This window comes from Sturnira hondurensis, unplaced genomic scaffold (genome assembly GCF_014824575.4).
Source record: "Sturnira hondurensis isolate 20B ecotype Veracruz unplaced genomic scaffold, ASM1482457v3 Scaffold0020237, whole genome shotgun sequence".
Classification (NCBI taxonomy): Eukaryota; Metazoa; Chordata; class Mammalia; order Chiroptera; family Phyllostomidae; genus Sturnira; species Sturnira hondurensis.
In genome coordinates, this window is record NW_028092868.1 from 1,544,773 (window position 1) to 1,572,696 (window position 27,924).

Below are 27,924 nucleotides of genomic sequence, written 5' to 3' on the forward strand. Positions count from 1 at the left end.
GATCCAGTTTAACAAAGTCAATGAAACCATCCTGTGTGATATGAGCTGGTGGCAGGATGCAGAGATGGAGATGTCCCCTGAGCAAGTGCCCTTGGTAAATGAAGAGTCAGCAGCACACTGTGCAACAAAGGAATCGAGAAAGAAGTTCAGGAATAGGAAGTGAAACCAGGCCCAAAGTGTATTCTTGTATCACAACACAGTGTATTTTAACAAAAATGCTACCTTGAACATTGTGCTCCCTGATGATTCAGAGAACTGTGAGTTGGAAGACAAGTGTGTAAGGTAGAATCGTTCTGTGAAGAGCTTAGTAGTCTGAGTTCTAAAGAAAGGGTTCTTTCATGAGGCATGCAGGGCAACTAGGTTGTCAGAGAGCTCTCTCTATCCCCCGCTTGTCTGGCCCAGCAGCAATAAAAACAGCAACAAGAAGCGTGCTGACTATGAGAACATCCCTTTGATTAGCGTGCTGGAGAGATGGGAGGACTGTGAAATCATTTCAGAGCAAGCTTCAGACAGAACACGCTGTGGCCCAGCAGGAGGAAGTGGAGTCCAAAGAGCATCACAGGAGATGTTGAATGAAACAAATTACTGAGTTCCAGCTACAAAGAACAACTAAATATTGCATCATCACAATGGGCTATAACATGAAATGTCTTGATTCAAACTAATAAAGCTGTCACACCAACAAAGAGGTTAAGCCTTTGGAATTATAAATTGTAAAAGTAAATTAAGTAAATTGCAAAAAAAATGTTTTAATAATAGGGCATTTGTGATATATGATGCTTATTCCTTATAAATGTAAGTAAATGAAAGTTAATCATCTGTGGTCTGAAAGAGATCACCTATTAATAGAAGACTTCAAGCTATCCAAGGTCCGTGACTCCTCTCTGTTTCAGGAAATGTCAGGGTATGTGTGGGGTTGGGGGAAGCTTTCAAAGAAGACTTTAAGGTAGATCTTATTAAATGTGGTCTATATGATATTCACATATATAATCTATATTTTAGAGAAAAAAACCATTGCCAGAACCTTTTTCTTTGTGCTTTCGTATGTTTTCATCATCTTTACAGTTGGTGCCAATGTCCCTAACTCCTTTCTATACCTTAAACCAGTTCTCTTCTCTACTGTTCTGTTAATGCTATAATCAAGTCTCTTAACCACCCTATCAAAAACTTTACAGCAACTTTGACTTTTCCTATGCCTTCTCCACATTTAATTCCTTAGCAGGCCCACCAGGTGCTATCTCCTCCCTACACTTCCTTTCTGATCACTGTGTTTTCACGTTCTCACCAGCCCTCTTGCATGGATTGTTGCTAAAGCTTCACAACTGGGCTCCTTGCTGTCAGCTCTGCCAGTGTCTGCCTTCTCAATTGTCCTATTCATCTCTCCCAGATTAATTTTTCTAAAACATAGCTGTCACCAGCTACTTATTAAGTCTAAACTCCTTAGCCCAAGTTTAAAACTATTCATGATATGACCTTGCCCTCCTTCTCTAATGTTACTGGTCGAGGTCTGCCGTACAAGTGTTGGGGAGTCGGAAAGAGGTGCTCAAGCATCTTAAGATAGGCAAACTGGTCTCTTCCTTGTTTTATGCATGTCATCCTTGAGCCGGGGACATGCTAATCTTCTCTGTATCGTTCCAGTTTTAGGATACGTGCTGCTGAAGCAAGCGCTGTTTTTTGAATTTGTTGAATTTCCTTGTGTGTGTGTATGTGTGGTTGCCTTGGCCCATGGTTGGCCACGTCAGACGGCAGTTCAGTTACCTCTTTCCCTGATGACCACTGAAAAATACAGTCTGCCTTGTGTTATCTCCACTTTGTATTTGTCTAATATATTTACTTTATTATTAGGGTCATATTTATCTTGTGAAATAGTGCATTCTTTGAGAGAATGGGTTGGTTTTCCTCCACTTTTTAAGTCTCTGTCTAGTAGTTATCCTAAATATAGATATCCTAAAAATAAAGACAGAGATAGAAAGCATTGTCTTAAGTAGACTTATCATCGCTCATTATCTGGTGCCAAATGACTTATCCAAGGAGCAAAACAGATAGTCCCTACCTACACAGAATGCACATTCTAGTGAGGGAAACATAATAAAACCATTTGCTATGTAATATAAATCATATGTAACTTGAATTTATATATATAAATATATATTTTACATATGTATTACACAAAATTATATATAATACTAATGGGTGCTGTGGAAAAAATCAAAGTAAAGCAGAGAAAAAAATACTGAGTTTTGGTAGGGATGAGGTTAGAGTGGGTGGTAATTTAAAATGTTAGAGCCAAGAAAGGTCACCCGGAAAAGGTGATATTTGTGTAAATGGTTGAAGGTGGGGAGAGGAGGAGGAAGTTACACGAAATATGTGAGGGGAGAGTGGTACAGGCAGAAAACAGCATATGCAAAGGCCCTGAGGGAGCATGCCTGGTATTCGTGAGGGACAAGGCAGCCAGTGTGACTAGAGGGAGTCCTAGGAGTTGGGGTCAGAGATATAACAGGAAACTGGTAGATCCTTGTAAGAATTTCTGTAAGTAGTACGCACAGCCATGCAAAAGTTTGAGGATAAGAAGTGACAAGAATTATTTTGGGTTTTAAAGGTTTGCTTTGGCTGCCATATTGAGAATAGACAGAAGGGGGCAAGAGAGAGCAGGGAAACTATTTAGAAAATTAATTAAGGTTTATGGACTGAGGATGGAGTTGATCTTTCATGAAATGAAGGAAGGCTTCAGGACTAGCGTGTTTGCAGAGGAAGATGAGGAATTTAGTTTTGGATATGACGAATAGATGCCAATTAGATATACAAATATTGAAAATATGAATCAATAGAGTTGGGGAGTAGGCAGGGAGGGCTGGAGATTGGGAGTCATCAACATTTGGATGGTATTTAAAACTATGAGGTTGGCGCCCTGGCTGGTGTAGCTCAGTGGATTGAGCGCGGGCCTGGGAACCAGAGGATCGAGGTTCGATTCCCAGTCAGGGCACATGCCTGGGTTGTAGTCCAGTTCCCTGCAGGCCAACTCCCAGCAGGGGACGCACAAAAGGCAACCATACATTGATGTTTCTCTCCCTCTCTCCTTCCCCTGTAAAGATAAATAAATAAATAAAATCTTAAAACTATGAGGTTGGCTAAGATCTCAGAATTCTACTATAGAAGAGACCCATGGACCGAGCCCTGGGGCACTATAACATCTGTAGGTTGGGCAGTTGAGTAGTTAACCAGATGAGTAGATGGAGAAGAAATACGTGGATGTTTAAATCACTAGACTTGTCAGTTATCTATATATCAACTTTTCATTCTTGATCTGGATTGGGTTTTGGAGTTTGGGACTCTAAGTGATAAATCAAGCCTGTAAGGTGCATCTCATTGGAATGGAAATGGATGAGGGGAGGTGTACCAGTACAGCCTATAGGACAGAGTGGAGGGGAAGTACTAGGAACTGAGGCTGTTTAGGTACGTAATGTGAAAGTACAGACACTTCTCTTTTGTTGTAACATAAAAACCTTAGGGAGCCTTTTCTTTGTATTTTTTAAAAAGATCTTATTTATCTATTTTTAGAGAGAGGGGAAAGGAGGGAGAGAAACATCAGTGTATGGCTGCCTCTCACCCACCCCCAACGGAGGACCTGGCTGGCAACCCAGGCAGTTGCCCTGAGTGGGAATCAAACTGGTGACCCTTTGGTTCACAGGCTGGTGCTCAATACACCGAGCCACACCAGCCAGGGCCTTTACTTTGTATTTTTAATTGTGATAAAATACACTTCATATAAAATTTACCATTTTTAAGTGTACAGTTCAGTAGCATTAATTACATTCAAAATATTGTACAACCATCTCTACTTTTGGGAGCTTTTAAAAAAATGTTTGGCCATACATTTTATTTTTTGTTTTCTTTTAAAATATATTTTATTAACGCTATTACAGTTGTCCCATTTTCCCTCCTTCACTCCTCTCCACTCTGCACACCCCCTCCCACTCACATTCCCCCCCTTTAGTTCATGTCTATTGGTCATACATATAAGTTCTTTGCCTTCTACATTTAAAAAAATTTTTATTTATCTTTAGAGGGAAAGAGAAGGAGAGAGGGAAAGAAATATCAATGTATGATTGCCTCTCGTGTGTCCCCTACCAAGAACTGGCCTGCAACCCAGGGATGTATCCTGACTGGGAATCAAACCCCAATTGTCTGGTTCACAGGCCCACGCTCAATCCACTGAGCTACACCAGCCAGGGCCTTTGCCTTCTACATTTTTAATACTATTCTTACCCTCTCCCTTTCTATTTTCTACCTACCATCTGTGCTATTCATTCTCTGTACCTTTTCCCCCCTCTCTCCCCCTCCCACTCCCCTGCTGATAACCATCCATGTGATCTCCATTTCTGTGAATCTGTTCCTGTTCTAGTTGTTTGCTTAGTTCGTTTTTGCTTTTATTTTTTTTTTAGGTTTAGTTGTTATTAACTGTGAGTTTGTTGTCATTTTATTCATATTTTTTATCTTCTTTTTCTTCGATAAGTCCCTTAACATCTCATATGATAAAGGCTGGGTGATGATGAACTCCTTGAACTTGACCTTATCTGAGAAGCACTTTATATGCCCTTCTATTCTAAATAAAAGTTTTGCTGGATAGAGCAATCTCGGATGTAGGTCCCTGCCTTTCATGACTTTCAGTACTTCTTTCCAGCCCCTTCTTGCCTGTAAGGTCTCTTTTGAGAAATCAGCTGACAGTATGATGGGGACTCCTTTGTAGGTAACTGTCTCCTTTTCTCTTGCTGCTTCTAGAATTCTTCCCTTAATTTTAATCTTGTAATTATGGTGTGCCTTGGTGTATTCTCCCTTGGGTCCAACTTCTTTGGGACTTTCTGAGCTTCCTGGACTTTATGGAAGTCTATTTCCTTCACCAGATTGGGGAAGTTCTCCTCCATTGTTTGTTTAAATAATTTCCTGCTCTTCCTCTTCTCCTGGCACCCCTATGATTCAGATGTTGGAACATTTAAACATGTTCTGGAGGTTCCTAAGCCTCTCCTCATTTTTTTGAATTCTTGTTTCTTCATTCTTTTCTGGTTGGATGTTTTTTTTCTTCCTTCTGGTCCACACCATTGATTTGAGTCCCAGTTTCCTTCCCATCACTATTGGTTCCCTGTACATTTTCCTTTATTTCACTTAGTGTAGTCTTCATTTTTTCCCACTTAATTTGGGGCCCAATTCAACCAATTCTGTGAGCATCCTGATTACAAGTGTTTTGAATTGTGCATCTGATAGGTTGGCCATCTCCTCATCACTTAGTTGTAATTTTTCTGGAGCATTATCTGTTCTTTCATTTCGGTCTTTTTTTTTTTTTGTCTTGATGCACCGGTTATGTAGTGAGGGGTGGAGCCTTAGGTATTCACCTGGGCGGGGCAGCCCACCTTGCTGTGTTGTGATGCTGTTTGTGGGGAAGGAGTCCAAGGGGGAACAAAGACGCTTGCTCCACTCTCTGCCAGATATCAGTCACTTCCCCCACTACCCTCAAGCAAAGTGGGCTCTTCTGGTGCTGATTCCCAGGTGGGTGTGTTTGTGTTCATTCTAGGACCCTGTGGGTCTCTGCAATGAATTCTCCTGTGAGGCTGGGAGTTTCTCCCTCTGCTGCGTCAACCCCCCACAGGTGTTTTCAATCAGTGATTTGAGGCTTTATTTCCTTGCACTTGGGCCCTGGGTTGCGAAGTCTATTCCATTCCCCAGTTGTTTTTCCTCATTTATCTGGGTGTGAATGTGGGACCGCCCTGTCCGAAATCCACCACCTCTCTGTATCTGCCAGCCACAGCCTTGTCTCAAGTCCTCTCTGCCCCACTGCTGCTCCTCCTACTGGTCTGGATGAATGTGTCTTCTTTAACTCCTTGATTGTTGGACTTCCATATAGTTCGATTTTTCTGTCGGTTCTGGTTATTTTTTGTTTTTAAATTGTTGTTGTCCTTCTTCTGGTTGTGCAAGGAGGCACAGTGTGTCCACCTACACCTCCGTCTCGGCTAGAAGTTCACATTTTATTTATTTATTTATTTAAATATGCAGGGGGATTTTTAATAAATATTTTATTTATTTATTTTTAGAGAGAGGGGACAGGAAGGAGAAACAATGGGAGAGAAACATCAATGTGTGGTTGCCTCTCATGTGTCCCCTACTGGGAACCTGGCCTGCAACCCAGGCATGTGCCCCGACTGGGAATCAAACTGGCGACTCTTTGCTTCACAGGCCCACGGTCAATCCACTGAGTTACACCAGCCAGGACGCACATTTTATTTTTTAATAGTTAATTTTTATTGTATTTTTCCCCATCACCATTTATCCCCCTTCTTTTTTTGGAGCCCTTCAAATTACATCAATGCTTTCTGCCTTGTCAGGCTTTTTTGAATCTGTGCCTTCTACTTAACTCTCAAATTCCACTGAGCTTCACCCCCGACAATCACCACATTGTTGTCCATGTCTGTGAGTTCTTTTTCTCTTTTGCTCCTGCACCTCTCCAAATATTAGACGTGCAAAATATAATGATATTATTATATGGGTCTGTATTTTCTGGTAGAAATTGAAAATTTGGAACCTGAGGGGAAATAAACGTGAAGCCTGGACTCAGTACTAGTGAGGAAATATGACTAGAAACAACTTGCAGAGGCCTCAACATAGAAAGAGAAGACCAACCTGACTGGTGTAGCTCAGTGGATTGAGCGCGGGCTGCGAACCAGACGATCGCGGTTCGATTCCCAGTCAGGGCACATGCCTGGGTTGCAGGCCAGTTCCCTGCAGGGGCCAGTTCCCAGCAGGGGATGCACCAAAAGCAACCATACATTGATGTTTCTCTTCCTCTCTCCTTCCCTTCCCCTCTAAAGATAAATAAATAAATATTTTTTAAAAAAAAAAGAAAGAGAAGACCAGTATCCAGTAATTAGGAAGGTTGGAGTAAGTATTGTGAAAAATAATAGATAATTTCTGGGGCTATAAAAATTAAGAACAACTTTGGTCACAAAGACTAGGAGTAAATCATGGTAAGAATAGTACCCAAAGGAGGTGGTTAAGAAATTGCATCTTGGAATACAGTGGGCCAGGGACAGACTCCAGTTCCTAAGAGTTTAGGGCAGAGGCTTGGGATTGGTGAAGAGTAATTTAATTTGTAGGGTTCCAAAGAAAGAATAATTTGCTCCAGCAATATTTCTTTGGAGGTGGTNAACTTTGGTCACAAAGACTAGGAGTAAATTTTGATCATGCTGGAACTGATGAGGAGCTCATGGTAAGAATAGTACCCAAAGGAGGTGGTTAAGAAATTGCATCTTGGAATACAGTGGGCCAGGGACAGACTCCAGTTCCTAAGAGTTTAGGGCAGAGGCTTGGGATTGGTGAAGAGTAATTTAATTTGTAGGGTTCCAAAGAAAGAATAATTTGCTCCAGCAATATTTCTTTGGAGGTGGTAGAGGTGGAGTGAAAGCTTGGTAGGGAGTTAGGGCAGATACTGAGGTGTAGTGAGAAGCTCTGAGAAGGCAGAGATGACTTGGTGGGAGACAGTGCAATTTCAGAGGTTCATGGAAACAGTCAAGAACGAAAGGTTGGTTCTGGAAAGGGTTCGTCTTAGGCAAGTCAGAAGACAGTCCGTTGGGCGGTTATAGATCAATGGTCAAAACAGGTCAGTGGGCGAGGAACGGCTTTCTGAGTTGGGGGCTAGGCAGGGACTTTCCCCCTGGCTGCGCTTCACCTCTTGTGTCTGAACAGAAGGGGGCCTGGAAAGCGAAGCCCACAACAGGTGAGGCCAGTTGCAGCGGCGAGGTGTCAAACTCCAGGCCCCGCTCCTCGCTTACGCCATCATCCCGCGCCACACTGCAGGCTGTAGCCCCGCCCCGTCCGCGCGGCCGTCTGCGCCCTGTGAGCACCCGGGATGGCCATTGCCTCAGCTCTTTAGTTAGTGGAAGACTAAAGCTCCCGACGCTGCCCCGGTACTAATGGCGGCGGCGGCGGCAGCCCTAGCAGCGGCCGGTGCCCCTCCTGCGATTCCGCAGGCGGCAGGAGCTGGAGGGCCAACCGCCCGCCGAGACTTCTACTGGCTTCGCTCCTTCCTGGCCGGAGGTGGGTGTACGCCGGAGGGACCTGGGCACGCCCGAGGTGGCAGGGGCAGGTCGGGTGCAAGCGGCCGCGAGGACATTTTTGGACATTGGCTACTTCAGTGCCCTGCCTTATGTTTGTCCTGACTTGCTGTAACCTTTTCCTGATAATCATTTAACCAGTGACAGCAGGATCCTGGGGAGGAGGGCCCTGGAGCTGCCGTGAAGCCGCTGGGAAGGTGGAAGGGCTGAACCGGGCATCCATTCTTCAGGGTTGGATGGGAAAATAGGGGAGTCTTTTACAAAGGTCCTAGTTTCTTTTACAAAGGAACCCAGTTTCAAGAAAACATGCTGTGCTTTCCTTTCTTTTATAAAGACCATAGGTGGCTGAATGTAGAATTGGATTTTGTTTTTTGCCTAAGAGAAAACAAATAGCTTTTAAAACATGATTGGAAAATTGTGCAAAACTGTCTACAACCAAAACTGATTCCAGCGATTCCAATAAACTCTGCCACAGTTGCTCACAGTTACTTGACAGGTAGCTGGTGCAGCCCTATTGTTGGCATGACTGTAGGACCAGAAGGTTCACGTTGTCTATCGGAAATTTCCTCTGCCTTCCCATAAAGAGGTGTTTCGGTCTCTACCCTTTCTTAGTTGGTTGTGTGGGTTGTCTTCACTTATTTAAGACTAGGAATTTTTTAAATTCCGATAGAAAGATAGCATCTCTATGCTGCAGTTGTATTAAAAGTTTGTTCTGCTGATAGAAAGGACATTCATTTATTTATACAGGAACATTTGAGTGCCTGCTATGTGCCTCCTACATGTTTCAGTGTACCTCAGAGAACGAAACAATATCCTGGAGTTTACATTAGTTGTGGAGAAAGACAATAAACACAATGAAAAACTAAGTTATATGGGTTGTTACACAGTGATGAATCCGATGGGAAGAAGTAAAAAGAAGAATGAGGCAAGGGAATGGAGAGGCTGAGTGGGTGCATCTTAAATAAGATAGTTGTGATAACTGTTGTTAAAAGGATGACACTTGAACAGACTTGAAGAAGTGAGGGAGTTTAGCAAGTTGATGGCTAAGAAGGAGCATTTCGGAAGGAGAGAAAAGCTAAAGCGAAAGCTTCAAAGTGGGAGTGGGCTTCCTCTGTTCAAAGAACAGCAGTGGCTGCAGCTGGGAGATGTTGATGGGAGAGGGAGGTTAGAGACATACAAGGTGCAATTGAAGGGCCTTGCGTGCCATTGTAAAGATTCTCACTTTTACTTGGAATGAAGTTGGGAGTCATTGCATGTCTTGAGCAGAGAAGTGACATAATAGGACATTTCAAAAGTATCACTTTGGCTTCCTGTTGAGAGTAACTGTAGGAAAGTAAATATGGAAGTGAGGAGACTAGTTTGGAGGTTATTGCAGTAGTTCACATGATAGTGGCTTGGATCAGGTGAGTAACAGGAGAAATGGTGAAAAATTGTGATAATCTGGGTACAGATAGAGTGAACAGAACCTTCTAACAGGTTAGAGATGGGGTAAGAATGAGTCAAGAATGACTGGCTCATGGTCTGAGCAGCCGAAAGGTTGAAGCACTCACTGGCTGAAATGGGAAGGCTGTGGTTGGGGCAGTTTTCATGGTGGTTGCAGGTGGAGGGGAGATGAGGAGTTCAGTTTCAGACACGTTGCATTTTGTGATGTTGGTTAGACATTAAACTAGAATCATGGTACATGTTGCTGGGGATAGCAGCCAAGTCTCTTTATGTGCTACTGGTAGTGCCAATGTAAATTGGTACAGCCACTTTGGAGAACTAGTTGGGAAGTTATCTGTGAAGCTGAACATTTGTATGTCATGTGATCCAGTAGTTCCACTCCTAGGTTTATCTTAACATATATATTTTTGTTCATGTCTACAATATTCATGGTAGTCCCAAATCAGAAGCAATCCAAATGCCCATCAGTGTTATAACATATTACCAATATATGGTATAATCATACAATGAAATACTATGCAGCATTGAAAAATGAATAAATTTCTGCCACATGCAACAGTGTTGATGAATCTCACAAGCTCAATATTGAACAGAAGAAACTAGGCACAAGCAAGCCATGCTGTGTGATTTTATTTGTATAAGGTTCAAAACCAATCAAAACTAAGCCCGTGTTATTAGAAGTCAGAAGGCTGATTGGTTATCTCTGAGAAGGAGGGGCAAATAGTGATTATGGGAGTACAGAAAAAACTTCTGGGAGGCTGGTAGCTTCATTTTTTGATTCGGGTGGTCCTTATGTGATTGTATTCACCATTCATTAAGTGACATACAATTTGTGCACTTTTTTTCTATGTATCTAACAGTTAGTTACTACTTAAAATTTATTAAAAGGAGGAAAAGAATTGCAGATAGCAAGTATCAGAAACTCTGCAAAGGAATCTTGATTAGGCTTTGTATTTTTTAGAAGCTTGCATGGTTTTTGTTTTGTTTTTACGTAGTTTTCTTTCTTTTAAAATCAGGTTTATTAAGGTATAATTTATATACAGTAAAATTCACCCTTAATTTAAATACAATTTCTACTTACGATATTTTCAGTTTACAATGGGTTTATCAGTATGTAATGCTATCATAAATCAAGGAGCATTTGTACATATAAGGTACTTTAGAAAAGTGTCTTAGTTCATGTGGGCTATTATAACAAAAATGCCATAATTTGATGGCTTATAACTAACATTTATTTTTCATCGTTCTAGAAGCTGGAAAATCCAAGATCATGGTGTCATCAGAGTCAGTGTTCAATGAGGACCTTTTTCTTTATAGACAGCAAATTCTTACTCTGTTTTCACAGGTCATGGGTGTCTGGGGCCTTGTTTATAAGGCCACTAATCCCACAGTTAGTTGAATAGTTGACTCATATTGCTTTTTATGTAAATAAAGATGCAGAGCCCTCTGGACATAATCACCCCCTAAAAGCTCTACTTCTAAATGCTATCAAGTTGGGAATTAGTTTTCAACATGAAATTTTTGGGGGGTGGGGCACAAACAACATAGCAAAAGAATCTATATATTATCACCTTAGAAGCATGCCAAGCCTAGTAGGCCTGGCCTGTATGAATGTATCCACTTTTGCGCTTTGCTGTCATCTACATGTCTGCAGAGTCGCATGTGGTAGGGACTAAGTACATAATTGCTGAATGTATGAAAGAATGATTGAATTTTATGGGTGAAAGTTGGTTATTTCAATGCCAAAGTTAGAGAGAAGAGGAGGAGGTTTCTTCAAACAGTGCCTTACAGTTGAGTAAATACCTTTCAAGTGTCTCCATAACCACCATTAGCAAGATTCCCAGTATTGATCAGGTATTAGGGTTCAGATTTACACTCTTCAAACTTACTTTTAGATATGACATGCCAATTAGTAGGTTACAGAGAATGAGGGCCAATGATCTATCTGCACATCACTTCTGCTGGGTAGTTACACCTATGGAGATCAAATGAAAGATCAGAGAGTATGTGTTGGCTGAACAAATAATGGTTTCCATCTGGAAAGAAATGGTATACAACATCTCCCTGACCTCTTAAAATTTTTTAGGTATTGCTGGATGCTGTGCTAAAACAACAGTTGCTCCTTTGGATCGAGTAAAGGTTTTATTACAAGCTCACAATCACCACTATAAACATTTAGGTGAGTTAATAGATGCTAAGGATTAAAATGAATGAAAACATCCATCTGCGGGCTTGGTTTCCATTTGTGAATTGCAGTGGAAAGAAGACACAAAAGGGAGTTCAGATTTGGTGGCAGATTTTACAAGGACTAGATCTCTGTTATTCATGTTAATATTTTCATTTACAATAGTGTGTATAATTGTTTTAGGGTACTGATATCCTCTAAGCCAAAATCTTTGAATCATTGGAGTACTATTGGTTGCTTGTTGGGATTAACGTGTCACATCCTTGACAGACACACATTAATAGCTCAGTTGGATTTTTTTTTTTCTGAAGAATCCGGTCAGACCCTGGCTGGTGTGGCTTAGTTCGTCCACAAACTGAAAGGTCGGTGGTTCCATTCGTTCCTGGCACATGCCTGGGTTGTGGACCAGGTCCCCAGTAGGGGGTGTGGGAGAGGCAGCCACACAGTGATGTTTCTCTCCTCTTTCTACCTCCCTTCCCCTCTCTAAAAATAAATAAATCAAATCTTTTAACAAAAGTTTTAAAGGATTATTAATTGACTAGGAATGAAGTTCATAATGTTTTGGTTAATTTAAAAATATTACAAAATGGCCCTGGCTGGCGTAGCTCGGTGGATTGAGTGCGGGCCTTCGAACCACACGATCGTGGTTCGATTCCCAGTCAGGGCACATGCCTGGGTTGCAGGCCAGTTCCCAGCAGGGGACTCACGAGAGGCAACCATACATTGATGTTTCTCTCCTTCCCTTCCCCTCTAAATATAAATAAATAAAATCTTTAAAAAAATTTAAAAAAAATTACAAAATGGTGGAATTATTTGCATTTTATATAAATAAATGTGTTTAGACAAAAGACTAGAAAGACAAACATTAACATTAGTAGTTAATATTCATTGGTGAGATTAGAGGAAATATTTTCCCTCTAAGTTAATTTGTAACACATGTTGAACATACATGTATTACTTTTTCAATTAGAAGGGAAAAGAGTTTTTAAAGAATTGAATGTGTTTCCCTGGTGGAGCAGGTCAGTTGCATAGAGTATTATCCTGATATGCCAAGGTTGTGGGTTCTGTACCCAATCAGGGTACATATAAGAAGCAGCCAGTGAATGCATAAATAAGTGGAACAGCAAATCGATGTTCATGACTGCTCTTTCTCTCTCCTCCTCTCCTTCTTTCCCCCTTTTTTCTCTCTCATTAAAAAAAAATTATTGTGGACAGAGACCAAGAAAGAAATTAGGTCAAGGCAAACAAGTTATACCACTTCATTGCTTTAGTTTCATGTTTCAAAAGATAGGAATGATGAGTGCTCTGCATGATCTGTGCAACATCAGTGCAGAAGAAAGATGATTAACAGAGTAGATAAGAATTATTTTTTCAATTGGATTTTTAAGATGTGATTTTCCTGCCCTGGCTGGTGTAGCTCAGTGGATTGAGCACACGGGCCTGCAAACCAGAGGATCGCAGTTCGATTCCCAGTCAGGGCACATGCCTGGGTTGCAGGCCAGTTCTCAGCAGGGGATGCACGAGAGACAACCATACATTGATATTTCTCTCCCTCTCTCCTTCCCTTCCCCTCTAAAGATAAATAAAAAATCTTTAAAAAATGTGATTTTCCTAAAAAAAATGTAATGGTTGTTTATATTTTACATTAATTGCAGCTCACTTTGTTGTCAATATTCTTAATACTAAGTCCGTACTTAAAATTGAAAGAAGTTACCATCTTTATGTCCAGCAATAAATTCTGTATGTTCACAGTGTGCTCTTCATGTATAGAAAGAACCAGACTTTTGAATTTATTAAGAGATTATATAAAACTGGAAACGAAGGAAATTACTTTCTTTTGTTATCTAAATTGAGGGCAAAAAGGGACATGAATTATAGTACCCAATATCTGGGAGGGTTTCACAATGACCCAACAGGCCAGTGCCTGAGCTGGATTGTTTTATTCCTTTAACCTGCTCCCCATGGTGTTCTGTGTTGTTTTGTTTCCTGTTTTGTAATCATTCGGTTACCTAGTCACATTAGACTTCACCCTCTACAGGGCTGTATAGCATGGGTTACAGTGTACCCTATGAAGGCATGCAAAATTTGCGATGGAATTCCTGCAGTGGTATATGTAGTATATGGAATTTCATGTGTCTTTAAAATATACAAGGTGTAAAAAAAAAAGGTACACACAAAAAAGGCATTTTTTAAAATTTTCTTTAAAATGTTTTTTGGCATTTTATTCCAGATACCTCCTTTTTTATATATATGCATAAATATTTTTAAAATTCTGGTTTTTTAAATCATAAATTTTTACAGTCAAATAAAACATGAAGATGTGCTATTGAATAAAATTTCTACTTTAGCTTCTTTTAAAAAATGTGTGAACCATCTTTTCCTTGAGGTTGTGCTACTGTTCTCCGAGCCTGTAGTGGGAGCGGCACAGCTAGTGCCTAAACAGCACACTCATGTCAGCTAGAGCTCTGCTTTACCTTGGTGTGGTTTTTGGAAAAAAGAGAAAAAACCGAATAATGTGTGACATTACTTCCAAAGCATCAAAAACTACTTTTGATTTTTAATCAAAATGATTGTGACCAAGTGAAAAGTAAGGAGTATGGTAATTAGAATTTCTCCTTCCTCCCAGTTGCAGTTTGTGTAAAGAATTTTTTCCTGTAGTATATTACAAATCTTTGACCTTCATTTGGCTTTTTACAGTCAAATATGATATAAAAATAGGTAGATGAATCATAATAGGATTCTTTAAAAGTCTTTTAATTTTGTTTTATGCTTTATTTAAAACATTTTTGAATGTATATTTTTACAAGTTCATAATTCAGAAAAGTACAAAAGCAAAATGTCATTCTCTGTCCCTATTACGTCTTTGGAATCAAGCATTTTTCCAAGTTTCTTCCATTTTCTTTTAGCTAATGTGTACGTGTACAAGCATATGCTTATATTTTACCAAATGTTAGTTTCTTCTAATCCTAGCTTGATATTAAGTGAAGATATAGAGAAAGATTTAAATAACATACGAGCTTGATATAACAGATACAGTGAGGATTTTGCACCCTACAGGCAATACATATTTTTTTCCAAACAATTTTATAACATTTGCAAAAATTGGTCCAGTACTATGTCTTAAAGAAAATCTCTGAAATAACTATGCATGTTGTCAGATTGATACTAGACTTACTGTGGTGATCACTTCATAAATTATATTAATGTCTAATCACTATGTTGTACACCTGAAACTAATATAATATTGTGTGTCAACTGTAGTTGATTACTACAGTAGGCTGTCGATTACTACAGTTGTCAACTGTCGGCTGGATTACTCACTTGGTTGGAACGTCAGCCCATATACCAAAAGGTTGTGGGTTGGTACATCAGTCAGGGCACATACCTAGGTTGTGGGTTTGATCCTGCGTTGGGGGCATGTGCAGGAGGCAACCAATCAATATTTCTCTCTTGCTATTTCTCCCCACCTCCGCCGCCCTCAGCCTTTCCACTCTCTCTAAAATCAATGCACATATCCTTGGTAAGGATTTTTAAAAAATAAAAGAATGAAAGAAAATTTCAGTTTATTTCCCAAAGAGAAAACAGATTGTAGGTTGAAGGAAAAAAATGATACAATTATCTCAGTAGATATTTAAACATCATTTGAAAACATTCAACATCCATTTCTCATGTCTGTCGAATGAAAAATATTTGTCTTAGTTATTTTGTTTTAGGTGAGATTTTTGTAAAAAGCATGTAGTTAAATATGGCCTTTTAACAGAATTTGAGAATCTTTGTTGGCGTTAAAACAATTTTCCCCCTTTTATCAATTTCAGAGAGAAAGGAAGGGAGGGAGAAAGCAAGGGAGAGAAACATCAATTTGAGAGAGAAACACCAATTGGTTGCCTCTTGCACCTGCCCCAACTGGGTACCCAACCTGGAACCCGCAGTCATGTGACTCAACTGGTAATTGAACCTGTGACCTTTCAGTCTGCAGGGCATGCCCAATCCACTGAGCCACACCTACTAGGGTGAGAATCTTTGGCTTTTCACAGATGACTTTGCCCTTCAGCTTTTCTTTTTTTGCTATCATTGAGTTATTCACTCACATTCTTATTTTATGTTTTCTGTTTATTATACCTTTTTTGTCATCTCTAGTTCCCCTCTATAGGTCTTTCTTTCCTAGATTTCCTTTCTTTTTTAAAGCACTGTATCTTTTTTGCCTATACTAATGGTTTTTCTTAAAATGTTTCTAGTAATCAGAAAGTTTTAAAGAATAATACAGGGTCCAGAACAAATAATGCCCCTTTGTTACTACAAAATCTTTTATTATAAAACATGAGTGTGTAATTCTGTAATATCACAATATTGTACTCGAGCACACCATGTAACATTTTAGGTGAAATGTTCAAATTAAAACTATAAATGATTACACCCACATTATTACCACCAACCACACTCAAGCAAACCTTACTTCTTCCGGACCCTGTTTAATAAACATGTGGACTCAGTGCTTCAAAATAAGCATCATCAGTACAATTGAAACTTCCTCTGTACTTCCCCTTCATCATCGTCAGCCTTCCTGTCTCCTTCCTGTCTCTCCTAGAGAGTCATGTTTCTAAATTTAATTACCCTTAAACTGTTACTAACACACAGGACTTAACTTTGACTTAACTTTTGCTCCCTCTTCCTGCAAGGGGACACCATTTTTTTTTTAAGATTTTATTTATTTATTTATCTTTAGAGGGGAAGGAGAGAGGGAGAGAAACATCAATGTATGGTTGCCTTTTGTGCGTCCCCTGCTTTTGTGCATCCCCTGCTGGTAGTTAGCCTGCAAGGAACCAGCCTGCAACCCAGGCATGTGCCCTGACTGGGAATCCAACCGCGATCCTCTGGTTCGCAGGCCCGCGCTCAATCCACTGAGCTACGCCAGCCAGGGCTAAGGGGACACCATCTTTAATAGAATTTCCTTTCTAGGTGTGTGTGAATATATTTAGTTTTTTTATTCATGCATTTTGGGAGAATTTTATATATTATGCACATAGCCATATGTCAACATAATAGAATTCTTTTTACTAGACTGTTAGTGCATTGAGATACTTGCTCATTAAAAATGTTTTTATTATCTATTTTGTCTTGGATGTCAATAAGTAATTTCTGGGAAGGGATCAAGAGGTTACTTGCAGTCTAAAGTTCAAAATGAGCCTAGTGATTTACTTTCATATTTGATCAGATATTTGTTTGAAAAATTTAGAAAGGAGCTTGAATTTAAATGATTTAATAATGGAAGTATTTAGTGATATGTTTATTGAAGTCTGTACTGCAAATGGGACTAGTGATTAACATTAATAGAATAATAAACATATAAATATATAGGATCAGAACTGAGGCCTTTGTTTATCAATACTCATAATTAAGGTCTACTAATGATGAAAATTGCCCCCCAATTTAAATAGTTTTAATAGGTTTTTACTTATTTCTTTTATTTAGCAGTATTTTTTATTTTTTCTTATCCTCACCTGAGGATATGCTTGTTGATTTTTAGAGAGAGGGGAAGGGAGGAGGTGGAGGGAGAGGAAGAGGTTCAAACAGGTACCAGTTTACAGGGTGACACTCTAGTCAACTAAGCCACACCAGCCAGGACTGGCAGTATACTTACGTGTACAAACCACACGTGAATCTGGGTCAGTCTGGGAGATCTTCCTTCTTCCTTCCAGATAGATGATCCTCTGCCCTGCAATGTATGGGCTTTGAATATATTTCTGCTGTGAATATTTTTAGATAGCTAGAGTTTAATATAATTTGTGATAATTGTAAGTGTAATTTATTTGTAGCTATTCTTGCTATAATGTTTTTTATTTTTACATACGGTATATTTATGTAATTTGAACAAGTGATGTATTTTAAGTAGTATTAACTTACATAGAAATTACTATTCATGTAATTTCTTAAATAAAATTATATTATAGGTGATGATATTAGTAATCTTTGTGATTGTCATGAAAATTTGAATTGTTAGTTTTCTCTGTTTTAACAGTATTTGTCTTCTATAAATATTTCTAAAAATAGGAGTATTTTCTACATTGTGTGCTGTTCCCAAAAAGGAGGGATACCTTGGACTGTATAAAGGGAATGGTGCGATGATGATTCGAATCTTTCCCTATGGGGCCATCCAGTTTATGGCGTTTGAGCATTATAAAACGGTGACCTTTCATTTTGTTTTCTTGTTTTGTGTCCTTAACTATCATTCTTAGTTGACAAGGCATTTGCTTTGGTCTTTAAAATTACTTTGGATGAATGGGTAAAGTAATGTCTTTTTGAAGGAATAAGATTTACGATAGTTAAAAATTTTAAATATAACTTAGATGTAGAGTTATCTATTTCAGAATTGTTAGTAGTCATTTTTCAGTAAATTGTGTATATTCCCACTTAAGAAAAAGAGCCAAAGTACTCTTCAAGTAGGTAATAATAAATCCATAAAATATTAATAGCTCTTTAGTATTTATGTGTTTCTCAATTGTAGGAGGGGAACATTGTGGCTTTGGATTTTCTTATTATATAAAATAGCGAAACCATATTGTAAAAAAACCTGTTTTTAAGTAATGATCTAAGTTAACAGCTTTTCCCATCTTACTCATTGATCAAATTTCTCTTTTCTAGCAGAGTGAAAGTTTATCCTCTCAAACATGTTAGCACAGAAAGGGGTTATGTATGTTACGTTTTGTAGGGTATCTTAAGACGCAAAGTAAACAGTAGACATGGGAACAACGTTGTAAAGTAGTCTGTCAGATGGAACGGATGCCTTCGGTATCTGAAGACTATATTGTCTGTAGAAGCATTTTATTCCTACTACTCCAATTTACACTTCATTTGTAATCATCAATGTGTAATATATTTGTTGATCCTAAGCTAGACTGCATCTGTAAAAATACAAAATTAGAGCAGAGGCTATAGAGAAAATATCTGACCTATTTATGGCGTGATAGAAGAAAGATTCATCTTCATATAGTTGTAGTCATTTCACTCACATATAATATTTCTCATTACTAGTTCTGTTACTCTTTTTGAAATAAGTCTTCATTATTAAACAGTGAAATGGGTAACATTTTTAAAATATCTTAACGTAATTTGATGTTTTTGGTTTCTAGTTGATTACTACAAAGCTGGGAATTTCTGGTCATGTGCACAGATTAATGGCTGGATCTTTGGCAGGTAAGAGGAATGGGTTTATTTTATTTCTAACAAACTTATTTTCTATTAAAACAATTTGGTTTAGGTGATATGTGTGATACTGATTAACAGCATACATTTGTTATCTTTCTTTATTCAACTATATAAGAAATTGTTAATATCCTGCCCTGGCTAATGTGGCTTAGTGGATTGAGTGCTGGCCTGCAAAACAAAAGGTTGCCTATTTGATTCCCAGTCAGGGCACATGCCTAGGTTGTGGGGCAGATCCCCAGTAAGGGGCGCGCAAGAGGCAACCACACATCGATCTTTCTCTCCCTCCCTTCCCCTCTCTAAAAATAAATAGAATCTTTTTTTAAAAAAGCAAGAAATTATGAATATCCCAACTCAAAAAGAGTATTTTATTTTACAGTGGAAGATGGTAAGGAATAATCTAAACTTACAACTATGTGAAAATTATGTCATTTCCTTTGACAATTTTCCTGAAAATGTTTATTTTTTTCTTTAAAAAAATTAGGCCCTGACTGGTGTGGCCTAGTGGATTGAGTGCCAGCTGATGAACCAAAGAGTCACCAGTTCAATTTCCAGTCAGGGCACATGCCTGGGTTTCGGGCCAGGTCCCCAGGAGGGGCTGTGCAAGAGGCAACCACATGTCGACATTTCTCTCCCTTTCTCCCTCCCTTCCCCTCTGTCCAAAATAAATGAATAAAAATTTTAACAAAATTTTTTAAAAGTTATACTGACTATAGTAATACCTACTCCTATATAATGAAAATAGTATCACTCCCTAGAAGCAATCACTCTTAGCAATGTCTTATGTTTGCTTTTTTCTAATACTACTTTATAGGATAAGAACTTTTCTTTGAGTTATCTCTATATATCAGTACATAGATCTTATTTTGTTAAAGAATTGTATTGTAGTTTTTTTTTAGAGGTCAGACTTCTTGTCTTACCTTGTCTTGTGTTTTATTGTGTTACATTCTAAGGTATGAATGTACCGTGATTTATTTAATCAGTCCCCAATTGATTGACATTTGGGATATTTTCAGTATTTGTTTCACAGAGAACATATGCTCCTGTGATGATATCTATAGAACAGATTTTTGAGAAGAGAAATTATTTATGAGAAGATGTATGTATTTTAAAAAAATAAAGATTTTATTTATTTCTAGAAATGGGAAGGGAAGGAGAAAGAGAGGGAGAGAAACATCAATGTGTGGTTGCCTCCTTGCATGTCCCCTACTGGGGGCCTGGCCTGCAGCCCAGGCATGTGCCCTAGACTTGCCAGTGAACCTGTGGCCTTTTGGTTCATAGGCCCACACTCGATCTACTAAGCCATACCAGCCAGGGCTGTATTTAAATTTTAATAGGATTTGACAAGCTGATCTCCATAATCTTTTTAACAGCCTTTTCCCCTACATTCCATACCAACAGTAGTTCTTACCAAATTTTTTTAGTATATTTTATTGTTCCAGTTTTCCCCCCTTTGCCCGCCTCTTCCCAGTGCCCCCTTTCCTTCCAGCAGTTGCCCTTCTTAGTTTATGTCCATGAGTCATGCATATAAGCTCTTTGGCTTCTTCATTTCCTGTATATTCTTAACATCCTCGTCTATTGTCTATTTTGTACCTACCAATTATGCTTCTTAATCCCTTCACCTTTTCCCTGTTCTCCCCCTTCCCCTCTCAGCTGACAACCCTCCAAATGATTCTGTTCCTGTTCTGGTTGTTTGCTTAGTTTGTTTTTGTTTTTGTTTTTTAGGTTCAGTTGTTGATAGTTGTGAGTTTGTTGTCATTTTAATGTTCATAGTTTTGATCTTCTTTTTCTTAAATAAATCCCTTTAATAATGGCTTGGGAATAATGAATTCCTTTAACTTAACCTGGTCTGGGAAGCACTTTATCTTCCCTTCCATTCTAAATCATAGCTTTACTGGATAGAGTAATTTAGGTTGTAGGTTCTTGCTTTTATAACTGAATATTTCTTGCCAGTTCTCTGGCCTGCAAAGTTACTTTTGAGAAATTCAGCTGATAGTCTTATGGGAACTCCTTTGTAGGCTACTCTCTGCTTTTCTCTTGCTGCTTTTAAGATTTTCTCTATCTATAACCTTTGGCATTTTGAGTATGATGAGTCTTGGTGTGGTCCTCTTTGGGTCCATCTTGTTGAGGACTCTCTGCGCTTCCTGGGTTTTTATGTCTTATTTCCTTCACCAGATTAGGGAAGTTTTCTTTTATTATTTTTTCAAATAAGTATTCAGTTTCTTGCTCTTCCTCTTCTCCTTCTGGTACCCTTAAATTTGGAAGTTGATTTTATTAAAGTTGTCCCATGGGTTCCTCAGCCTATCCTCGTTTTTTTGTTTGGGTGTGTTAATTATTATTATTTTTTACTTATTTTTTTGGATTCCTGTTTCTTCTTTCTGTTCTGGTTGAATATTTATTTCTTCCTTTTGTTTCAAATTGTTGATTTGAATCCCAACTTCTCTTCACTGTTGGTTTTCTGTATATATATATTTATTTATTTCACTTAGTGTATCTTTTATTTCTTCTTTTATTTTGTTGCTGTACTCAGTGGTTCTCTGAGCATCCTGATAGCCAGTGTTTTGAAATTCACACCTGATAGGTTAGGTATCTCCATTTCATTTAGTTCTTTTTTCTGGGGTTTTGTTCTGTTCTTTCATTTGGGCCTTATTTCTTTGCCTCCTCAATTTGGTGGCCTCCCTGTGTTTCTGTATATTAGGTAGAACTGCTTTGACTCCCTGTCTTAGTAGTGGGGCCTATGTAGAAAATACATCTGTAGATTATGTGGGGCCAAGCCTTAGGTAGTTGCCAGGAGGGGGCAATTCCCTTCACAGCTTTGTGACTCTGCGTGTGTGTGGCAGGGGGAGGGGGCTTGGAGAGGCGTCAGTGCTGCTGCCTGGCTTCTGGAAGCCAGCTGGGCACTTGTCCTGCTTCCATTCACCTCACTCACCATCAATATGTAGTTGGCGCCCTTCCAGCTGCTGCTGTGGTGTTTGTGTATGTTCTAAGCCCGCATGGGCCTTTAAGCAACGAAAAGCCAGCAGTTTCTTCCACTGCTCCAACTACCACTGGTTTTTACAGCCAGAGGTAATGGGGTTTTATCTTCTGTGTGCTGGAACCCTGGGCTATGTAGGCTGGTCTAGGGCTGGGATTCATTGCTCCCAAGGTATCCCTCCCAATTTTTAAAAAGATTTTATTTATTTATTTTAGAGAGTTGGGGAAGGGAGGGAGAAAGAGAGGGAGTGAAACATCAATGTATGGTTGCCTCTAGCACACACCATACTGGGGATATGGCCTGCAACCCAGACATGTGCCCTGACTGGGAATCAAACCGGCAATGCTTTGGTTCGCAAGCCTGTGCTCAATCCACTGAGCTACACCAGCCAGGGTCCCTCCCGATTTTTATTCACTGTATGTGAATGTGAGACTGCCTGCTCCACCACTGATGCTACTGTCTCCTGAGCTGCACCTTGTCTGGGCTCTAAAACTCTGCCCCATCTACCCATCTGGATGAATGTGGCTTCTTTAAATCCTTATTTGTCAGACCTCCATACAGCTCAGCTCCATTTTCTGATGGTTCTGGGTATTACTTGGTTTTGAGTTCTGGTTGTAATTCTTTCTATGCAAGGAGGCAAAGCATGTCTACCTGCGACTCCATCTTGACCCGAAGTCCCCTTATCAGTTTGTGTTTTTTAAGATTTTGTTTATTTACTTTTAAAGAGAGGGGAAGGGAGGGAGAAAAACATCGATCAATTATCTCTTGTACACATTCAACTGGGGACCTGTTCTGCAACTCAGGCATGTACCCTGACTAGGAATCAAACTGGCAACCTGTCCATTTGGAGGCTGGTGCCCAATACATTGAGCCACACCTGACAGGGCTCAAATTTATATTTTTGATTTTAATTAAAAAAAGGATTTTATTGATAACTTCTGGCCAAGATGGAGGTGTAGGTAGACACACTTTGCCTCCTCGCACAACAAAAAGAAGGACAACAATTTAAAAACAAAAAACAACCAGAACTGACAGAAAAATCGAACTGTATGGAAGTCCGACAACCAAGGAGTTAAAGAAGACACACTCATCCAGACCGGTAGGAAGGGCGGAGACAGACACTCTGAGGAGGCTTGTAGCAAGGGGAAATAAAGCCTCAAACCACTGAAACTCCCAGCCTCACAGAAAAGTTTATTGGAGAGACCCACAGGGTCCTAGAACGTACACAAACCCACCCATCCAGGAATCAGCACCAAAAGGGCCCACTTTGCTTTTGGGTAGCAGGGGAAGTGACTGAAAACCGGCACAGAGCTGAGCAAGCACCATTGTTCCCTCTCGGACCCCTTCCCCACATACAGCATCACAACACAGCACCGTTGCCCTGCCCAGTGAGCACCTAAGGCCCCGCCCCTTACTATGCAGCAGGTGAGCCGAGGCAAGAAAAAATGGCCCAAATGAAAGAAAAGATCAAAGCTCCAGAAAAATTACAAAAGTAAGTAACGAAGAGATAGCCAACCTATCAGATGCACAGTTCAAAACACTTGTAATCAGGATGCTCACAAAATTGGTTGAATTTGGTCACAAATTAGATGAAAAAATGAAGGTTACACTAAGTGAAATAAAGGAAAATGTACAGGGAACCAATAGTGATGGGAGGGAAACTGGGACTCAGATCAACGGTGTGGACCAAAAGGAAGAAAGAAACATCCAACCCTAAAAGAATGAAGAAACAAGAATTTTAAAAAAATGAGGAGGGGTTCAGGAACCTCCAGGACATCTTTAAATGGTCCAGCATCTGCATTGTACAGGTGCTGGACCAGGAGGAGAAGAGGAAGAGCAAGAAATTGAAAACTTATTTGAACAGATAATGAATGAGAACTTCCCCAATCTGGCAAAGGAAATAGACTTCCAGGAAGTTCAGGAAGCTCAGAGTCCCAAAGAAGTTGGACCCAAGGAGGAATAGACCAAGGCACACTGATTGGGGCACATTGACCAAGAGGAGGAATTGACCAAGGCACATTGAACTGTTTGTTGCACAAACAGACCAAACATTGATCTGTCTGTGCAAGGCACATCTCAACTTGACTGGCAAGAAGAATGGCCGTTCTGCCAACCATGAGTTAGAACAGAGAATGTACCATTAACCTTCCCAAGTGTATTTATAGAGCAAGTGTCAAGAAATGTGCCCTTGGGTACTCAAAGGAGTCTGGATCCAGGGTCCTTTGAAAGACAGCAGATCAATGTTTCTCATATCAATGTTTCTCTCCCTATTTTTCTCCCTCTTTTACCCTCTCTCTAAAAGTAAATAAATCTTTTTTAAAAACCCTTAATTGTAGTGGTTATCATAGGGTTTATAAGATTTTGGATAACTGTGTTGGTTGTTACTTTAGTCAGGGTATGACATACTTCATGGTGGTGTCAGGTTTCTGGAACCAAGATTTTGTACCATGCCTTTGTGGGCACTAGTAGTGGCGGAGAGAAAGGTATGTGTGGCTGGAGCATCAACAGTATTTCACCTTCTGAGTACATAGGCCCCCGGTCTTCAGTATATGTGAGTAAGCATTCTGGTAGTTCTAAAGACCTCGAGGTCTCCATGTGTTGGATGCTGGGGAAAGGAATGCAGTTAGATGTAAGCAGGTAAGCCCCAAAGACCAGAAAAAAAAATCTTTAGATAGATGTTGGAGATACTACAGCCGTTGATAATTATCTTCTTGGTTGTTGAGAGAACAATCTTGGTCTTAGATGACATGTCTTAGGAATTTACCAAATACTACTTTAGGCTCTGAAATTAATGACTCTCAGCCTTATGCCTTTATACCTAGATTTATGCTGTTCCACCTGACCTACTTATCTACGGTATTGCCTTATGCGCTGTTTATTTAGCTCTTCTTGACTTCCAGCTGGCTGCCCCAAGTACAATGAGTAATAAAAATAACCAAGAATAATATTCAAAATACAGGATATGGCACAAATAACACTTTTTAAAAAAATTATAAAATTGTTCATTACAACATCATAAGCATATAATTCTATAACTAACAATCTCATACTCAAGCATACCATATGACATTGTAGGTGAAATGTTGAAATTGAAACTATAAATTATTACACTCAGAATATTACCCTACCAGCCACACTCCAGCAGGCCTTACTTATGCCAGACCCTGTATTTAGCAACTCAATGCAGAGATACTAACAAATAGGTTCTGAAGCCCCCATTTAACTCTTTTTTGTGGCCAGATCATGAGATGGTGTGTAGTGGTGGTGGTGGTGGTGGGGTCGGAGTTCCAGTGGGGGGAGAGTGCTGTCAGAGCCGTTGCAGGGGCGATCTTGGGGAGTTGAAGCAACAGCTGTTGTCCGGGCGGGGTAAAAGTGTTTCAGCTTTTTACACTGGCACGACGGTACTGGTGAGCAACGTTAGCTGACAGTATTGTGCATTTGCTGTGTGCTGTTCACAGACCTGAGCCTGTGACAGGTCATTTTTGGCACTTGACATGTAGTCCATGGAACAACGCTATGAGAAAAGTGTTATGATCATCTTCCTTTTATGGAAGAGAAATTTTAGTTGTTTCCAAATCTTAAAGTGTACGATTTCTTGTATCACTTTTTAATTTTCTGTTTCTTGAATTTAACTTTACAGGTGAATGGTCAAAATTCTTTGAGGGTTGTAAGAAAGGTGAGGTAGGATTATGAATATGATGAATATGAGTCAAATCCTAAAGGATATTACTTCCTTTTCATGACGCTTGATTATTGAATCACATGTTCATTCAAATGGTGCTTCTGGTTCCATTTTGCTGAAACAAAAGACATGTTAACATCAGGGTTTCGGTATATACTAGAAAACAATAGTAAACAAAAGGAGCTTCAATTATGTTTTTACAGAAAAACGTTTTAAAAATTCTAGTTATTATAAATAAGATTAGTGCTTCCATTATCCAGTATTTCCTTTTTTTTTTCTTTTTTTACCATGTTTAAGTAGGTCTTGTTTCTATGATTTTAAAGAGTTGAAATGAATGTTCTGGTTAAATTTATTTCTATCTGGTATCTTTGCTCCTGTGCTTTTGGTGGCCTTTGAATCTAAGTTTGAATTTTGTATTTGCAAAGTAAAAAATGGTATGTATGTTTTCACTATCATTTCAAAAGAGCTCATTTTTGCCCTCACTTGTGTGGCTCAGTGGATTGAGCACTGGCCTGTGAACCAAGGGGTTGCCAGTTGGTGTCCCGGTCAGGGCACATGCCTGGGTTGCAGGACAGGTCCCCAGTGGGAGACAGTCGGGAGGCAACCACACATGGATGTTTATCTCCCTCTTTTTCTCTCTCCCCTCCCCTCTCTAAAAATAAATAAATAAACTCTTTTTTAAAGAGCTCATTTTAAATATTTCTTGAACTTTAACCTTTTACCTCATCCTGCAAATACACGTTGAATCTCAGTCAGCCAGAATAAGGAAAACCTGGAGACTGAGATTCAAGGTTTGTATATTAAAGGAAGTACTTATTTCCTTTTTTATGTTTCAGTTGTTTGACATCAGTCGTAGTTTCTGTGGAACTAAGAGTGACAGGATAAAGAGAAGATGGGGAAAAAAGGAAGTTGTTAGAAACTAGAGCTAATAAGCTAAAGTTCTACTTGCTGTCTGTCCTCTGGCCTACTCCAGTTTGGTGTTTTGGCTCAAGGCCAGCAGGGGAAAGGACAGAATGCTTCCTGAGATCCTGGCTGGCCTTCATTTCATCCCTGTCCTTTGACTATCTGCAGGCCATCCAAGCTTTCCACAGTTCGTTTATCCATTTGTTAAAGTGGAGCTTATGGTTGGTCAACTCCGTGTCTATGAAAACGTTGTGAAAGATGTAGGCCCTCCATAAATATGAGATACCGTCATCAAATCTTCCATGGCAGTGACTTGCTACATGCCCTTCAGCCAGCCACATAATTTCTTCTTTTTGTCTTATTTGTAACACAGGGAAATTTTTAGTTGTAAATAGAGGTGACATTCAAAATATTTAACAACTAGTATGACGTGGGCAGCAACCAGTCAGGGCCAGAGCCTGGACATAAGCAGTTAGAATTGCCGTATGGTGCATCCAATGATTATTAAAACAGACTACACACTGTTGTTTTGAGAATTTCAACATGACTTTGAGGCATCTTTTTTAGATAAATTTATTTAAAAGGGAATTCTATCCCTCTTGAGCCCCAATCTAGAATTCAAAAGCAACAAGCTTCCTATATATTTGGAGAAATTGTTCTTTTGAACTAGTAGTCCAACTCTTGAAGTTTTTGAAATCAGAACTAACTTTCCTAAGTTAATAGATCCAAGGCCCGATTTGTGCCTGCGTGGGGTTGGTGGCGGGGGGCACATAATGTTCAGACATCTGCTCTCTAGCCCTTTGGCTAGACTGAAATGATGTAGTTACCTGAGACCTCTGGTTTCCACATGAGACTATTGTATAAAAGGCATCCAAAGTCATTTTTTTTCGTTTGTGTAATAATGATTGCAAATGTGTTTCCTAGATGTCATAATTGAATTATCTCTTCCTAAATATTCTCTAAGAGCATTATTTTAGATACTGTACTCATCAGAGGTTGTACACAGCTATAGACAAGTATTTTTTAGTTATTTTCAAGTGATACTTAATTATCAGGCTTGAGAAAATCATTTGCATCCAAAGGATAAGATATAGTAGAATTGAACTACTATGGACATCTGCTCTAAGCCAGCTTCCTTAGCTTAGCTTTTGTATTCCTGATGCTGGAGCCCCCCATTTGTCTAAAGTATTTACTTGGAAATCATATATTAGTGGTTGAACTTCAATCTCTGGATGTGTATATAAATTTTGGATGCTGTTCCCTCTGTGGAAGCCTCAGATGGGGAAGGATGGTGGTACGCTGGTAGGAAAGCCAGCTCGGAAAACTCAAACCTACTTCCATATTCATTGATAAATTGGGAAAGAAGGAGCTTGATGAGAGTTAGCATATACTCCTCTACTCCAGCCCTGTGTTATCCAATTTCTAATATTTACTCCTC

The 27,924-nt window shown here is 39.4% G+C and overlaps 1 protein-coding gene and 1 non-coding gene across 2 annotated transcripts in view; one reads left to right on the forward strand and one right to left on the reverse strand.

Moving 5' to 3' along the window:
- Positions 1–1,561: 1,561 nt before the first annotated feature.
- On the reverse strand, positions 1,562–1,668 carry LOC118975453 (U6 spliceosomal RNA). Its single transcript, XR_005064057.1, has one exon. It is a non-coding gene; the product is annotated as a U6 spliceosomal RNA (small nuclear RNA).
- A 6,214-nt stretch (positions 1,669–7,882) lies between these two features.
- SLC25A16 (solute carrier family 25 member 16) overlaps positions 7,883–27,924 on the forward strand; it is a 34,729-nt gene continuing 14,687 nt past the window's right edge. The window contains exons 1-4 of the mRNA XM_037029192.1: positions 7,883–8,082; positions 11,629–11,721; positions 17,776–17,909; positions 18,855–18,918. Of these exons, the coding sequence (XP_036885087.1) occupies positions 7,959–8,082; positions 11,629–11,721; positions 17,776–17,909; positions 18,855–18,918 (415 nt within the window). The 5' untranslated portion in view covers positions 7,883–7,958. The remainder of the gene's footprint in view (positions 8,083–11,628; positions 11,722–17,775; positions 17,910–18,854; positions 18,919–27,924) is intronic.